Source organism: Mixophyes fleayi, chromosome 3 (assembly GCF_038048845.1).
Source record: "Mixophyes fleayi isolate aMixFle1 chromosome 3, aMixFle1.hap1, whole genome shotgun sequence".
NCBI lineage: Eukaryota > Metazoa > Chordata > Amphibia > Anura > Limnodynastidae > Mixophyes > Mixophyes fleayi.
The window spans coordinates 146,902,741-146,920,870 of NC_134404.1; the positions used below are offsets into that span (position 1 = coordinate 146,902,741).

Genomic DNA, 18,130 nt, shown 5'->3' on the forward strand with positions numbered 1-18,130 from the left:
AAAACAAAATAAGTAGGAAGGGGCGCCACATAGTATAATACTGTATTCAACAATACAGATAGGTGTACCGAAAGCCAGAATTTAAATCACCAAGTGGGCATAGACACTCAGGTATTAGAAGTGATTCAGTAAAGATAAAAAACACACAAAGGAGGAGGTATTTCCAAAACCACCAACACCATACCAATATGCGTACCAGATAAAAGAACTTTAAAGCTTATCTGTAGGTATAGTTGGTCCCTCCATAGAGTAGCTTTGATTCTCCTTCAAATTGGTGGAGTGTTATTCTTAACACTTACAGGAGCATGAACAGACACTTCATATATCCTCAGTGGTAGCCACGTTTATGTAGAGGAAAAAAAGGGGGAAGACTCCCATAGTGTAATACCATATGGTTACACATTTATTGCAGAGTAAAATACAGGTGTACACTTACATTAAAAAATTAAGATATATGCTTATCTGGGTATCTTTGAGCTGGAACAGGACAGCAGGATTCAGTAACTATCACGTTACCACATTACCAAAGATCCAGATCACTGAGTCCTTAAGAAATAATCCTCAGCCAAGTTCAGCACGGAATGCACTGCCACGCTATTAGGTATAAGTCAGCAGGCTCTTAGAATTAAACCTCATGCACTGCCACGCTATTAGGTATAAGTCAGCAGGCTCTTAGAATTAAACCTCAACGCGTTTCGTCTCATTTAGGCGGAGACTTCATATATATATATATAAATACATATATATATATATATATACATATATATATATATATATATATATATATATATGTAAATAAATATATCCATATAGCTATATATATATATATATATATATATATATATCCATATTTATCTATCTATATATATACATATATATATATATATATATATATATATATATATGTATATATATAGATACTGTTACCGGGCCAGGGAAACATCTCTGGGTTAGATGGTAGAGCACAGTCACACAGGTCCAAGGTTTTGGCACGACTGGCCTCAGCCAGTTTTAATAAGCATAAAAATTAGGAAAACTTCAAAATAAACACCTTGCTTGTCTGACACATGTCATCCCTGACTGTCAAAGTAAACAAAACCATTAGAAGTTCCAGCACATATAGTTTATTCACAACAGACCCTGCAGTCCCGTTCCCCAGGCAGAACAGAGACTGAGACTGATTACACTGACATCCTTTTAAACGCACATTACAGGTGCAACCATTAGTCTGCTGTCAAACCGAAAAAATCAGAGCCAGGGCCTGATCAGCCAATAGGCTGACCAGGCTGCAGCCTGGGGCGCTGGAGCCAGGGGGGCGCAGCGTTACCGAGATGTGTTTCCCCCCCCCCCTAAATGTGGCAAGCGGAGTCATCGGGTCTGCCCCTGGTCTAAAGGAGCGGTCCTGATTGTCACTATCACATGACAGGCAGTTTTGGCAGCGATCACTGCTAGCTGCCTGTCGGTGTGGCCACGGGCGCTTCTTACTCTGGTCACGTGAGATCAGGACTTCCACATCTCACGTGACCAGAGTAAGAAGCGCCCGCGGCCACACCGACAGGCAGCTAGCAGCAATCGCTGCCAGACTGCCTGTCATACACAGCGCTGAAGAGAGGACTCCACAGCAGGTAAGTCCGTTCTAATGTCTCGGGGGGAGGGGCGGCAGATGGGCAGGTGAGTTAGCTAAAGGGGGCAGTTGAGGTGGCCGAAGGGGGCAGGTGAGCAGGCTGAAGGGGGCAGGTGAGGTGGCTGGAGGGAGGGTGGGGGTGCTACGGCTGAAATAGCCTAGGGCAGCCGGAACCCTTAATCGGGCCCTGAATTGAGTCCACCCTTCTCTCTATATTTATACACCATAGACCCTTGTCAGCTTTATCCTAAAGTTGAACACAGTCTTTTCGAAGTTCCTTCCCACACAAAACAAACTCCCTGGGGTTTTGTTAAAACATGTAGGTCAGAAACCTAGGACAAACATATCTGCCCGGCCTAAAAATACTCTCTCTCTCTCTCTCTCTCTCTCTCTCTCTCTCTGTATATATATATATATATATATACATATATATATATATAAAAATATAGAAATATAAATATAAATATATATATATATATATATATATATATATATGTGTGTATGTCTATATAGATAGATAGATAGATAGATAGATACACATATATATATATATATATATATATATATATACATATACAAGTTAACCCGTGCATGATACTCATGCATTCTAGTCAAATCAAGCTACTTAAGGTGTTAAAAAAGTTCTTGTCATGCATTTGGGCCTAGCCCAGGCCTCCTCAGGGGAAGAGCGTTACTTCCCGACGCAAGCGCCCCTTTTTTAACGTGGTTTTGTCCACATGTCACCACCTCATCATTTTTCTCCATCACCTCATCCTTCATCTTCATCACCACATCCTTCATCAAGCTACTTAAGGTGTTAAAAACTCCCCACTGTCACCCCCGGCAACCACCAACCACTACCAACTGTCACTTCTCCTTCAAGAAATAAATAGGTCAGTGTATAACTCTGCCCAGCAGGTGGCGCTGCAGCTTGTTTTTGTTTTTTCACACACGCCACTAGGCATTTATATAGTAGATATATATATATATATATATATATATACACACACACACACACAGGTGTATATGTGTTTGTGTCCCTCTTCCCTGCCTTCCTTGTGTGTCTCTGGGATCGTTCTCTCTGCCCTTCCTCTGACAAGTACCATGACCGGTTGTCGTCCCATGCGCGCAGGGTTCCAGAGAGACAGAGGAGTCTCCTACACAGCACTGCATAGCAAAAGTAATTGTGAGGAAAGGGGGGGGTGATATTTTTTTATGTAATAAGGGAGGGGTGGAGGATTTGTATTAATATAATGAAGCAAAGGGGTAGAGGTGATTTGTCTTACTGTAATGGGGGAAGAAGGGGCTGTTTTAAAGTAATGAGGGAAGAGGGGGGTTGTCTGAATGTAATGAGGAAAGGAGGTTGGGTTTTTCTTAATGTAATGAGAGGTGACCTATTAATTTAATGGTGGACTGTGGGTGAAGGCTAAGTTTGAGGAGAAGGAGGGCTGTTTATTAAATGTGATTACAATGTATTTAATGGTTGAGGGAAAAAATGCTATTAATTTATTATCAGGGACGTTTGGAGGGAGGGAAATAGAATTATTATTTAAATCGGGAATATTATTTAATATTATTAAATTTTGGGGCTGGTTGGGAGGAAATTAGTCTATTTATTAATTGTGAATAATATTACGTTTATTTCATTTAATAGGGCTGGTTGCAGGGAGGGAGTCCTGATTATAAAATGTGGGTGTTATTGTTGTTACTGATTTAACACCAGGGTTTTCTATATTTCTGTGCATGTTTTTTTCCAAGTAGGGCACCAACATTCCAGGATCCAGATAGGCAGCACCTGAGCATAAGCTACCAGCTGCCGCAGGTAGTGAAGACTGAGAGAACAGGTAAGGTGATATACTAATAGAAGCAAATAGCTATTTCTCTTTTTAAGTGACCTAACATTTGACTTTGTCTCAGCTGATGTCAACAACCCTATAATTAGTATTATGTATTATAATTAGTATTATGTCATTTTGGCTTAAAAGAAAACAACATCCCCCCACCCCTACGCACACACACACACACACACACACACACACACACACACATCTCATTTCCCAGCAATAGACACTTATATAAATAATATAGGAAAATCTAAAACATTTATTATAAATGCCTGAATTTACTAGTGAGAGGGAAATATAGAAGCAGGGACAGGTATAGATAGATGGGAGCAGGGGGTAAGGGACAGTGAGAGAAGCAGGGGGTAAGTAAGAGGGCAAGAGAAGCAGAGGGTGAGGCACACAGTAGAAGAGGTGGGGAGAGAGAGGGAGTTACCTTGAATGATAATAGGGGCACATGGGCAGAATGGACAGATAATAAGGGAAAGTTGAAGGGTCACAAGGAAGACATAAGGGAGAGGTGTATAAACACAGGATTGGTGAGGGGCACAGGGTGGGTAGCCTTGCATTATTTAATGTTTTACAATATACTTTAAAAATGCATCTAAAATTAATTTTGCACTATCGATATCCCCAAAAGGTCTAGGCGGCCCCCCAGACTTTCATTTCAAATTTCTTGCACTTCTACATTCCCACTTCGACCACTGTGTATACATATATATTTATCATGATAAAGTTCATTTTAATGGTTTACATGTCGTTGATCCACTGTACAAAACTTTATGTCTCATATCCCTCACCTAATGTAAATTGTAATCTCTAGTATGCAGCCCCCCCCCACCATATGTTTTATTGTTTGTTAATGTACTCCAGAAGTGGTTGAAGTGAAATACAGTGGTATGTCATACCGCCACTTCTCCTACTGCCTTCATTGTAAAACTATCAGGTTCCATTTACTTACATTTTCTTACATTTTATACCTCCACTTCTAAATTTTCACTTTGACCACTCATCCACATACAATTCATACACAAAAAATATTACCACCAAGTGTCTGCTTTACAGAAAAAGGCAGGAGTGTGATGATGTGCGGGGGCAACAAAGAAAAAACTGAGGTAATTTTTTTAAAATGTTTTAGTAGATGTTAGGCAAAGTGCTCCAAATTATATATAGACCAAAGAACCAGCAAATCCCTGGCCCTATGCATTCTTGATAAAATATTCCTTGGCTGTATTGGCATTTGATGCATAAAGCTATTTAATTGTGACTCACTATTATAAAAATCCATCATAGGCCATTTCCAGTCCAGCACTGTCTGAATTATTGTCATCTCATGTGGTCTCATAAACTGAAGTGGTCAGTACAATTTCACATACTATGTGTTTAGGTATTATATTACTTACCCCAGAATTTCCCACAATAACTAGGGAGAAGGTGGAATGACTGTTCAGCCATATGTATGGTCACATCCTTCAGCCCACGGCATCTATGATATGGTTGGGGATCAACGGATATAAGGCTTGTCAAAAACAATTAGATTATACTTTTAGATATTCTTCAGGTTTTATGAGTGACATCAGAAAACGTCCACAAGCTTTCAACAATGTCATGCTTTTTTTATTATCACGTCCCTTCTCTTGTGTATATCATCAATCTCATAACCATATTTCCTCCACAGAACAAACATCTCATTAGGAAACTATTTAAAGTGAAGATCCTGTGTACTCTGACCTGACCTCTGCAGTCACACAGTTTAAGTATACTATTTGAGCAAACTATTAACTGATTTTGTTCTAGCACTATTATTCTCCTATTGAATATATATATATATATATATATATATATATATATATATATATATACACAAATATAAAATAAAGCTGATTAGTTTTGCAGAACATATGAGTCAGTGAAAAGTTTATTTGAAAAGAATTGATAGTGTTAGAGCATATATAATGTGGGATGGGATACAAATTATTTTAGATTGAATGTTCAAATGTAATTGTGTGTATGTGTTGTTATATTCCAATTAGAGTTCTATCTGTTGTCAGAATCCATGCCGTTACCTTTTAGTAATAGTGCTCTATGGCCATCTATAGCACTCTGATTGGATTGGACATCCCATTGGCCCTGTCCATTGAAATGCTACATTAGTTGACCAACTTAGACTTGAATTACCCTCCCAGGTTAAATAGGTTTATACTGGGTTTACTGTTGAATGACTCTTGGAGAACAAGGAATCCCCTGGCCAGAGACATTACATTTTAGTCAACAGAACATGTTTTATATCCAAGGATGGGAACTTCATGAAGGTGAGAGGAGAATTTAACATTTATTTGTTTCCCTTTCAGGTAGGAATCCGTGATGGCTTAACTTAAAATATTACAAGAAAGGAGATAAAACATTTACTAGCCCACAAACTTAGAGTTAAAATAGTTCAGAACTCTCTATTAAAGATAACAGAGGAATTCTCTTACATTATCTAATAAAGATAATAAGTTAGCTTAAAAAACATTCTATCAAAAACTATATAACTCTTTTAATAACTCAAATTCCTACCCAACAATAATTGAAGAATTTAACTTGTTCCATTCAGGATGTCCCTTGCCTAGAGAACGAATTACTGGATAACGAGAAGGATTTTAACAAAAATGTGGCCCGTAAAATTCCCATCCTTGATGAAATTTGGCATATGAGGCAACCATATTACAAACTCCTTTGCCAAAGTAACAGTATATGGCAGGATTTCAAACATTATACATACTGAGAACAGCACTAGACAATGGTGTCTGTTGCCCCTGTTCTTTTTGTCCTAACAATAGAAACTTTGGAAGAACTAATTAGATTACATAAATATATTAGGGGAATAGAGGTGGTAAAGAATATAAGCAATATATCTCTCAGATATTCTAAACACTTCCTGCTTTTATTCTCTAATGTTTTGATTCCCCTTTGAGAAAAGGTATTATGTCCCTGAAGTGTGCTAAGCTCTACATTATCTTTATAATATGCTGAGATCTGATAAGTCAGCATCTCAAATGAAACATGAGAATGAGAGAAAAACTTTACAGAATGTGCATATAGGACTGGAAAGGGATGAAGAGAGTTTGGAAAAAATATGTGATTGTCAGGCATTAATCTGAGCATTTAAATTGGGGGTAAAATGGCTCAGGGATACATGGACCTTTAATTATGTCAACAAAGCCAGATTTCATAATAAATTCCATATTTAAATGGTTCCTTTTTCTTTTTACTGCCTAGTAAGAATAATTTAAACCCTAACTTGCTCACAACTTATATCTGCAAACCCCCCTCTCCCACTCCAGACAGTGGCTGCTCTGCAATAATGATTTCAGAATGAGTACATGGGTGACATGAGTCACTACCCCTTCCTGCAAACAAACTATGATGACTTACATGTACGGATTAAGGACAGGGAAAGGCCCCATATTCCAGCACCATTCCATGACAGCAGTGAGGGGCCAGCACTGCCATGTACAAGTGACACCTCAGGTGACAGACATGGGTGGAACAATCCCGATTACTTTTAAAACGCTTTTGCTCCTCAAAACAGTAAATAATCTTACAAAGCATTATATGAAAACAATGAAAACAGAAATGACCTAATACTGATCCTCTAACAACTAAGCGCAGTCAAAATATATTCCGAGGAAAGAACAGAAGTATATATCAGGGCCCTCCAAGGTATTCAATAACATCTAAAATCATATACTTCATTGGTATACATTAAAAAGAATTTAATCATTGGTTCCACAAAAGTAACGAAATAATAAAAACAAAAGTAGTATGTGGTAATTAACTAGGATATAGCTATTTAAAAAGCAGATTCAACTGCAGTAGCTTTATTGTGTCTTAAATTTTACAAGTAGTAAACATTAATTTGTCTGAATGAATGACCTTATGTAATATATGAATAGAAATCTTAACTGATCTTCTATTTGTGCTTTTATCCTTACATACTGCTGAGGTATAAGTACTTATTTCTCACTATCACCCTTTAAAATTATTATCTAATTATTTTTCATTTAATATATATTTTTTTAATCAAAGTAATGTTTGTTACTCTTGATACTTTGGACTCAATGTTTCATTATAAAATGTGTTCTTATGTAATTATTTTTTTATATTATTTGTATCCTAAATAATGGAATATAAAAAAAAAATTCATCGGTATCTATTACAAATAGATTCTACAAAAAAGTGAAATAACTTAAACAGAACCTTTTCTGACATGGCCTCATTTGCCCAGGAGAGTGCTAGAAAAGTAGCCCAACCTGGAACCCGAGGCAAGCTGCATAATGACCAGGGCCAGAGGAGCAGTATAAAGAAATACCTCATAAAGAACATAGAACATACTGTAAATCAACCATAGGCAGTCCAATTTACAAGCACTCTCTCAGGCAAAGAAGGCAATAATACAACACCAATTTTTAATACATGTTTGGTGCACAAAACATTTATTATTCACTGCATAACTAAAATGGGAATCCAGAGTTTGGCGGCATCTTCTCTGTAATAACATATTTTCTGCTGCCATGATGCCATCATAGTCAGTACAATTATTGTGTTTGCTGTTATATTGAGCGCATTAATGATGGTTGTAGCTGCAATTTTATTATTTTTGTACTGTCTTCAATTTTTTTTTTGGTGAATAATAAAGTCAAGCCAGACAAAAAGAAACCAGAAGACAAATTTTGTCTTCTGGTTTGGGCACTGAATAAAATCAGACAAAAGAAACTGCCTACTTAGATTACATGTACGCTATGTATAGTTACTTTTGGAGATTTTAGCAAATACAAATTTTTATCATTTTTAGTATTTGTGAAATAAATATTGATCAACTTTAAAAAAAATATTAATTTTGTTGTTTTTGCAATTTTGTAACAGTTGCCATTTAATCTAGTCATTTCATATTTGAGGAGCAACTCATTTTTTTCCCCTCATTTTTCAGAGATATAAAAGTAACAATATAGTGCTAGAAGAATGCATACTTCTTCCAGTAAATTGCAACAAAGAACTTTTCAAGAATCATCTACACCAAAATTCTTCCAAAGTACTTTATTTCCATGATCCTTTAATGTATTTGCCCCATATCACTCTGTTGAATGTTATAGAGTGATGTTTAAAACAAAGCTATAGCATTTTGTTTTCAATGAAAAAAATGTGTTTTATTTTACTATATGTTTTCTGGTATATGTAACCATTTGAAACTGTTTTGACTTAAAGCAATTTTAATCTTATTGTTGGCTTGTAGTTATTATGTTTCAATAAATGTGCTTAATTTCAAGATTTTATCTCGAAAAAATATCCCTGTGGTCTATGGGAAAAAAAACCCTTTTGTCATGTAATAGAATGCAGAACATCAAATAATCTTCATCATCTCATAACCCTTACTTTTGCTTTGTATAGATCTGTATGATTAAAATGCAGGCATTCATAATTAGTAAAAATTAGTAATTAGTAAAAATCTGGAATATATTATATTAGTATAGAGTAATATATAGATCAGACAGAAATAAAATTAACGTTGTATTTCCAGACTTTTGATATTATAGATGCTTTTCAAAATGTAGTATTAATGTTTATACAGAATAGTTCCTTCAGTTTGCACTATGCAAGTACAGTGGATATGAAAAGTCTGCACACCCTTATTGAAATTGCAGGTGTTTGTGATGGAAAGCCTGAAATCAAGATAAATCAGATCTTTTTCAACCTTTAATGTGACCTTTTAACCAATAAAATTCTAGTGAAAAAACAAATACACATTTTTAAGGAAAAGGAGTGAAAATAAAAAATCTACAATACTACATATTATATATATTATACTAATATTACATAAGTGTGTACTTGGAATACTTGGTGGAAACACCTTACAACTTTGATCCTGTCAGTTTACCTAGTGGTAAAGCCACTGTTAGTGACACTGGTGTATTCACAATCTGATAAACAAACAGAAACACTATTTTGCATCTTTAATTTCAATTTTCATCCTAAAAACAAAATGAAGCCCTATTAAGTTATTTTATCTACCTTTTGACCCCCTTCCTGTGCAGAATGGAATTTGTAATATTTGAAATATTTAAAATAATAGTTATTAATTAAAATAATTTGGAAAATAGATTGTGTAAAGTTAGAAACATTTTTGATAAGATGTAACCTACATTTTTCTTTCAAACTTATACTAGCCTTCTACTAGTCCTATATTATATGACTCTAAGATATTATTTTTCACACAATTTTCATACAACATACAAATCTGTACTGCATTGTATGCCAATAGCGGTGGGCAAACTGCAGCAAAATGTTTTGCACAATATGATCCTGAAATCTGTTTATCTATCTCTCATAAAATAATGCACCTAACTAATATGACCTGAATAGGAAGAGATAAAATGTTATTTTTACTTTATTACTATGTGCAGACTTGGAACACTACACTCAGCCAGCAGGACATGAACATTGGACAAGATCATAATACAATATATTATGTTTTATACAGTCATAGAGCAACTCACGTACCCTGTATGCTCCGACTTCTGGAAATTATAAAACAGCTCTATTAGCCTTTATTGCAGACATATAACACTACAGCCAGCCAACACTGCATGACTATTGGGCATGACTATTGTACAATTCTATTACACTCTATGCAGGCATAGGACACTGCACCTAGTCAGCATTAGCTCACTACTAGACATGATCCCTTTTATCCGCTACAAGCATACATTTATATAATTCTCTTTCCCTTTAGATTCTACTTTATCCCCTCATTACTTCCCTTTGTATAATTATAAAAGATTTCTCCATTCTCTCATCTCCATTTAAACAAAAAAATATTTTCCAATGATCTGTATTTCTTTTCATCCCGTTAGCCTGTCATGTCTCACCTCTCTGTCTGGCAGCATTGGATCAAAGTGTACGGTCTGGCTACTGTTGTATGTCACCATGGTGGAACAGTCTAGGTGGATTAAGGGACTAGTGCAGCTGACTTTTAGTACTTGCCATGCTTGGCAGGGATTAGAAAACATAGGGAATGGTGGACTCATGTCCAGTGTTGTAGGGGATGCATACTTTGTATCTGTAGCTAAGTTCTTCGGCTTCTTGTTTCCTTCTCTCTTGACTCCTGTCTATGTAGATTGGTGTTTTTAATTACAAATGACATATTAATTGCTGCAGAAAGACAGACAGTCCCTAGTACACCTAGGGCAGATCTTCTATGGTAATATCGTGTTAGAAAGCCCGGTAGCAGCTTCTCAAAGGTCCTAAGGATGTTTCTGTGTTATCTACTTTTTTCATTTGGACATGACTCTCCTGTATTAAGGAAAGTGAGTCCTGATATCTGCTAATTCACTTGACATTCAGCTTAAATGAAGGCAGAAACAGTACAGGAGACAAACGCTACCTGCTGAATCATTTACCTCTCCAGATTGTGTGAAAGTTAAAGATGTACAATTCAGCTTAAGAAAATAGTGCTCTCTGTTGGCAGTCAACAAAGCTGTGCCTCAAACTGAAGAAGAAAAAAAGTTCTGAAGTATAGGATCTCATACAGTGCCTCCACATCAGAACTCTTTTCTTTTTTTTTTCCTTTTCAATTTGTGGTTCATTATGTTCTAGAAAAAAATTAATGTGGATGGTCACAAATTAGGGATATAGGGAGGACCATTTATGTTCCTGTGCAGATGATTAATGTAATGTTTTGTGCCAATAAAGCTCTGCTTGTGAAAAATACCAATATTAAAATGATAGGGGTAGAAGACAGATTGGTTTTTTTTTTGTATGGAACTCATATGCTTATTTCAGTGGATCTCAGGACAGTCAGGACAGTATTTACTTCTGTACTATATTTCAATGGCAGTCCTGTCCATCAGACCTAGGCTTAAGGACTGAATGGGTTATTGGAGTAATACAAAATTTGATACCAATTCCAGGAAATTACATAACACCTCTATAACTCACTCCTAATTTATTCTTTACCCCTGCCATAAAATATGACACTACTATTTCCTCAGAACTTTCTATTTCATGCCATGGCTATGTTCTTCAGATCTTTCATAATATATATTACTTATTAAGAAGTGATGTCTACTTCTTTATTTTTGTCGCCGACCCCCGTGTGGGAAACGGATGGGTGCCTGCCAGAGTCACTGCCATTTCTGTTACCAAAAGACAGGAACCACCAGGCAATTTATCATGCAACACCAGAAGGTCAACTTTAATAGAGCTGAATAGGAGTTTCTAAATTAGCTTTGTTATAGAGGACTGACCAGATTCACCTTTTCTATGAGCTTCAGCATGATCCAGATCGATACCCACCCAAATGTGGGGTACAGATAAAAATGAGAGGGTGGTTACCAAAAGAAGGCAACCCCTTTCAAATGCACTATCTCTCTTATTCAGCCTTCTTCTTCTTTTTATATATATATATATATATATATATATATATATATATATATATATATATATGATATATAAAACACATTTCATGTTTCCATATTCTGATAGAACAGGTGATTAATTACTGCTTTGAGAGAAAGCAAAAGAAAAACATTGAACATGTACTATATACTGTACTTACCATCAGAGGTTTCCACACACAGTTGTAGGCCCATATTGTTCTGTGGATTAATTACCCAATGATTACTGGTTACAGTAATATCAAACACGAGCCAGCCAACTTCATATGCAGGAACTCTGTGAGAGTCTAATAAGAAGAGGTCTGCATCTCTGCAATGAAGAAAATAATAAAAGAAAAGAAGATATCAATTAAAATCAGAATCACATCACATAACATATTAAATTGCTAATAGGAAATGTAGAGTCATTTACAGTGTATGAATTTGACACTTTTTTTTATTTTTAGATTGTTTCCACCTTTTATATTGCCATGCTTGTGAAAAAGTTGAATGTGTTGGGCTAATTTTACAAATTCTTAGTAGTCCCACGCATTTTATTTCCTTGCTTTAAAAATTATGTATTGGTGCTAACATCGACTGCTCGATTTGGGTTACGATAAGATGTTTTCAGGTCTACTTAGCAAGCTGAAAAAGCCCTGTCTCGGGCAGGTGTTTTATCTATCAAAGGGTCATTGGCGGAAGTTAGATGCCGCTGGAGAAAACATTTGCTGAGTCTCTTCGGCGAAAGATTCCCCATGCGGATAGTCCTTGGCCTGGCAAAGCAGTATGTCTACTCTTACCACTCCCGGCCGGTATTGCCATCACTCAGCCGCCACAACGGTACTTTGTTAGTAAATTATTGCAACAGGATGTTTTCTATCATTGCGATAAGTGGTGACAGGAAAATAAGCCCATTTATTAGTAATTAGAATCCCTTTACCCTAAAGCAAATCAATGTTGTACTATATGTGAATGTACAGCTGATTTGTGTCAATATTATTTCTACACATAAACTACAAGTGGATCTCAAATTTTGCTTAACCCAGATATGTTTCTATTTAACTGTTCAGGTGGCTTGAATGAACAAGATAAAAATATATCCAATGTGCGGTCTTGAAATCTATTCTTCATATATATAATATAATTTTTCTGTATTTGTTTGATTACTGGAAAAAGCTGGAAAGGGTCATCCTGCTTAATCTTTAATGTGCCAATTTATTACTGCGACCCTCGATCTAAAGAAAATTAATATTTTTTATCGTTAGACAGGATGAGGGTCTACCTAAAATATCAAATTAATAAATAGAAATGTACATGCCTTCCCCTAAGATAAGTTTTTTCTTCTACATTTGGTCAGTTAGTCCAGTGGGATGCAATTAAGTTCAGCAGACACTCTCTCAGCAACCTAACTTAAGACATGCAGATCACAGCCATTCATTGTGTTGATCCTGTATTTCCTATTGAGAGAAGACTGTCTAATTAGGCAGGGTAAAAGCAAAGGTGTAAAGAGTAAATTTAGGAAAGCTATATGCTAGGAGAACTGTTTAGTCCAATAGAAAATATAGAAATGTTAACTTCAAAGAAAATGAGTTCATAATTCATATTTTGGGAAATCAGTGTGCCACTCTGTACTCAGGTGCGAAAACCGCAGAAGAGTTGTGAAGCACAGCTACCAACTATACAGGGAAACAGCCATAGTCACATGTCTATCGGAAAGAGATCTGGTATTGTAATGCCACCATATTTGGTATTCAATTGTGCGGGAGGTTATGTGTGATTTATTCAAGGGGGAGTTATGTATCCAGGGTATATCTGAGAAAAGTTAAGAAAGATCAAAACTTTTAGAATATTTTTGGGCAAACCATAGTTGACACCCAGGGAACATTTTCCCCTACCACATTAGCATCTACACAGCCCCACTGAATGCAGGCTCATTTCAGTTTAAAAAGTCTGTGGTGAAGGGACAAATTGTCAGCTCTTGGGGTTCAATCTAATTATAGGACTGTCCATCTCTTCTGTCTGCCACAGGCATACAGTTTATTATGTGCACGTTTATTCTCTGTAATTCCATGCCATTTGCTTTTATAATTGATATGCATTTATTATTAGTATTAGTATGTCAATTGTTATGCTTGTTTTTATATTCAACTGCCCTGTAGCTTTGTATATTAAATCTAAAAATGTAATACCTATTGTACTCTAACAAATCTATCAGCCTGTTAGGAAGAATATAGCTTGACCATGTTGACACTTTCAATGCTGGTGTGTGAATTGTTAATACATTTGACTAAGAAGCCTAGGGTGTGCTTGCTTGTACATTTGTGTAACAGTATTGAGGTGTTAAGTCTTAATCCTTTGATTGCTGGTGTGGGTATCGCTAACCTGTGTGTATCCAGTGTGCGACAGTATATTGGGTTGCTACTGTCCTTATTCAATAGGTGGTGGCAGAAGCTAAGTGTGTGTGTGTGTGTGTGTGTGTGTGTGTGTGAGGGGGGAATGAGCGTTGTTTTGGGGGCGATTCAGCAGATTTATAACCTGTGGGATAGGTAAGAGAAAGACTGAGCGCTGGAATCGTGTGTAACCCCATACAGTAAACATCCAAAGTCATGGAAGCTAGGAGCATGTTCGTGACAGATTGGTGGCATAGTAGTGGGATTATTTCATTTCTTAGAGTATTAAGTGCATTGTTTAAGCAATTAACCCTTGCACTTATAAACTGGTTGTAACCTTGCTAGGAATACAACAGTTTTACAAGGACAAAATTCAGGACTTATTATTTTTCATTAAGACATATGTGCAAAATTGTTTCTTCCCTTCCCTTGTTTTTCTATCTTTTACTTTGCAACGTGACTGAGAGGATTGGCTGCTGCATATAAACACATGGTAAAGGACATGCTAATTGTGCAATGTACGGAAAAAGAAACTTCCACCAAGTGGAAAAAGCAAGAAGGAATTGATTGAATCCCTCTTGCAGAGACATCAGAGCCAAGTTGGAGATTTGTCCCATAGAGGGACCAGCCAGGATTCAAAAGAGGACATGATTGTGGATATTGTTCCAAATCCTGCACTGTTGCTTACTGATGACTCTAATAATTTGATTGTGGATACTACTATGGACATTTATTTAAAAACTGCACTAAAATATTTATGTTCCGCGGACATTGCAAACCAAATGCAGCTTATACAGCATTACCAGGAGAAAGAAGCTGGTGAACGCCAGGCTGTGGAGAGGCGCGCTGCTATGGAGGCAGCAGAGAAGTGCACTGCTATGGAGGCAGCAGAGAGGCGCACTGCCATGGAGGCCGCAGAATGGTAGACAGAAAGAGAAGCTGGCGATCTAGAGATGATACCAGCTAGAGATTGCCAAACTCCAACGCCAAGCAGAAGCCAGAGAGGCTGGCATCAGCAGACCCTATCCAGAGAATTTCCCTGTACTGGAAAAGGATGGGGATTTGGATGCTTTTTTGTGAGGATTTGAAAAGACTTGCCGACAGCTTGAACTACCCAAAGATCCGTGGACACAGTACCTCTGGTCTGCGAGGGAAAGCATTTGAAGCCTTTGCAGACTTTCCACCTGAGATGGACTTAGGTTATGAGACTATGATAAATGCCCTGCTGCTGCAATTTAATATCACACCTGAGGCTCACAGACAAAAGTTCAGAGATTTAAAACTCAGTGCCTCTCATACTTATTCAAGACTTGTAGCCAACTGTCTGTTTCTTTCCAACAGTGGAATGGGTGTTAAAGATCACCTGCTTTAATGCTCTGAAAGATGTAATGATCTAGGAGCAGTTTCTCAATTTGTGTCCGTAGAAGTTGAATTCCCAGGCGCAATGTGAGGTTAGTGGGTTGTACTCGGTAAGGTAGTCTTAAATGACTAAATGACTAAATCACTATCCTTGAATGGCATCAGTCCTATATATTTTAGAGTTTGCTTTTGCCTCATTTAGGACTACCTTACTGAGTACATTGAAAACAGACAGGTTTTTAAGGATCAAACTGGCAACAAAGCAATTTACCTCTATTTTACATGATCACTGTCTATATGAAGGACCTGTGTATATAGATAGACTATTCCTTTATGTATTGTGCTAGGTATTGGGGGTCTCTCTGCCCTATACACAGTCCCTTTAGTCACACTGGGTGCATGGGATGACACTTCAAAGTGAAATACGTACAATCTGTCTTTCTTTATGTTAAAAAGGGCAGCCCAGTGCAAGAGGTCTGTTTGTCCATCTGGGTAGCAAAATCACAGATCCGCTGGGGAGTGACAGCATTTAATTATGCAGAGCTGTCACTTACACTCTGTCACACCAGTCCCTCCAATGCCAAGGATACCCTATCAATTTCCTTCCATGAATGTAAACGAGTCCACCAATAGCACTAGTTCTTTTCACTACTAAACTGTATATATAGAGACACTTCCTCAGGTGTACTGAGCACTGGACCCAATAACTCCATCTTTGATAAGCTGATCAACTATATCTTTTTAACTCAGAGGGAAAAGGTTAATTTTCTCTTGCAATGCCCACCTTCTTTTGCATTTCAGTGGCCTTGTGAAGGGCTACCAAAAGGAATTTCAGGCCCCAATACAGCAACTTCTTGGGGCCCATTTGCACAGACTGGCCCCCCAGAGTAGCCAGGGCCTCGGTACTTTGTACTTGCTCCCCTCCACTCGGAATCCCTGTCCATGTAGCCCCAGTGGAAGGCTGGCAATGCTTGACCTGGATGCAAGAGTTAAACGGTCCATTGCAGTAGAATTCCAGGATTAATGCCATCCACAGAATGAAATCAGTCATGAATTTAGTAAAATAAAAAATAAGCCTTTCCCTGGCAAAATCAAACATTTTCTCTAGAGTTTAGGCTTATCACCAGATAAGAAACAGACCCCTAAAGATCCTTAAAAATTGAATATTGATGCCCAAAAATTTTCTGCAATGATGGAGTATACCTCAGAGAAGTATGGAATATTTGCATTTTTCTTTCTTGCCCACAAGAGCACAGTTCTTAGTGTAATCCTCTTCGTTATACTAGTCATGTAAAGATTAAAGGAGATCTCCACCTAAGAATTAAAAAGTATCTAGGGAAGTAGTATAACACACCCTCTGTAGTGATCTAGTAAAAGGCCAATGTCTTTTTAGGCTTCCAGCGACTGTTTAACAGCAGGGCCATAGAGAGGGGGGGGTCGGGTACTAATCACATGGGCCCGGACCGGCCAGGGGGCACGGCCCGGGCACTCACTGCCAACTTTTTTTTTTTTACACTTAAATTTATTTATTATTTATTTTTTATTATTATATTTTGCCGGGGGGGGGGGGGGCATGGGGGCTCCAACCCCTTCGAGAGTGGGGGAGCAGGCTATTTAAAAAACAAACAAACAAAAAAAATAATACTCACCTCACATGATGTGAGTCCCTCTTCCTTCTTCTCTGCTCCACTCACATTGAATGTCGGGCGTAACGCCAGACATACTACCACACACTACCACAAGCACAGGGGGCTTGTGGTAGTGTGTGTGTGATGACACAGGAGGCTTGTGGTAGTGTGTGTGAAAGCACAGGGGGCTTGTGGTCGTGTGTGTGATGGCACAGGGGGCTTGTGGTGTGTGTGAGGTAGGTGGTGTCTAATAAATGCGGTGCTATTTTGTTTGTGGGTTGATGGTGGGGCAATTTAATAGTGGGGACTATTAATTTAACATTGGATGATTTTGGGGCTATTGAATGTGGGGGTGAGTTTGGGGAGAATGAGGTCTCTTTATTAAATGTGACTATGAATTATTTAATGGCCTCGATGGCTGAGGAAAATAGGTATATTTATGATATGGAAATGCTATTAATTAATTGCTGGGGCTGTTTGTAGAGAGGGAAATAGGTTTATTTATTAATGGGAATACTATTATTTTAATGTTGGGGCTGGAGTAAGGCTTAATTATTACGTGGGTGCTATTGATTTAATGCCGGGGCTGGTTGTAATTTTCTAAATGTACCCATTTTTTTCCAAATAGGGCCCCCCAACATTTCAGGATCCAGAGAAACCGCAATTAAAGAAACCTGCAACCATAGGTGATGAAAGTGAGAAGAACAGGTAGGAGAGAGCAGGAGAGTCTGTGAATTGTTGATTCTAATGGAATTTTTGGTTAGTGTTCTGCCCAATGTAAGGGGCAGGCCAATACTGTGAACTGTTTCTGTACACACTGCATTCTTTCTATACTACACTATGGTGCTAGATGCCCTGAAAGCAGTGGCGGATC

The 18,130-nt window shown here is 37.5% G+C and overlaps 1 protein-coding gene across 1 annotated transcript in view; it reads right to left on the reverse strand.

The window, feature by feature from the left end:
* The window catches only part of BMP5 (bone morphogenetic protein 5), a 138,875-nt gene that overhangs the window by 15,446 nt on the left and 105,299 nt on the right, over positions 1–18,130 (reverse strand). The window contains exon 3 of the mRNA XM_075202518.1: positions 12,062–12,210. Within this exon, the coding sequence (XP_075058619.1) occupies positions 12,062–12,210 (149 nt within the window). The remainder of the gene's footprint in view (positions 1–12,061; positions 12,211–18,130) is intronic.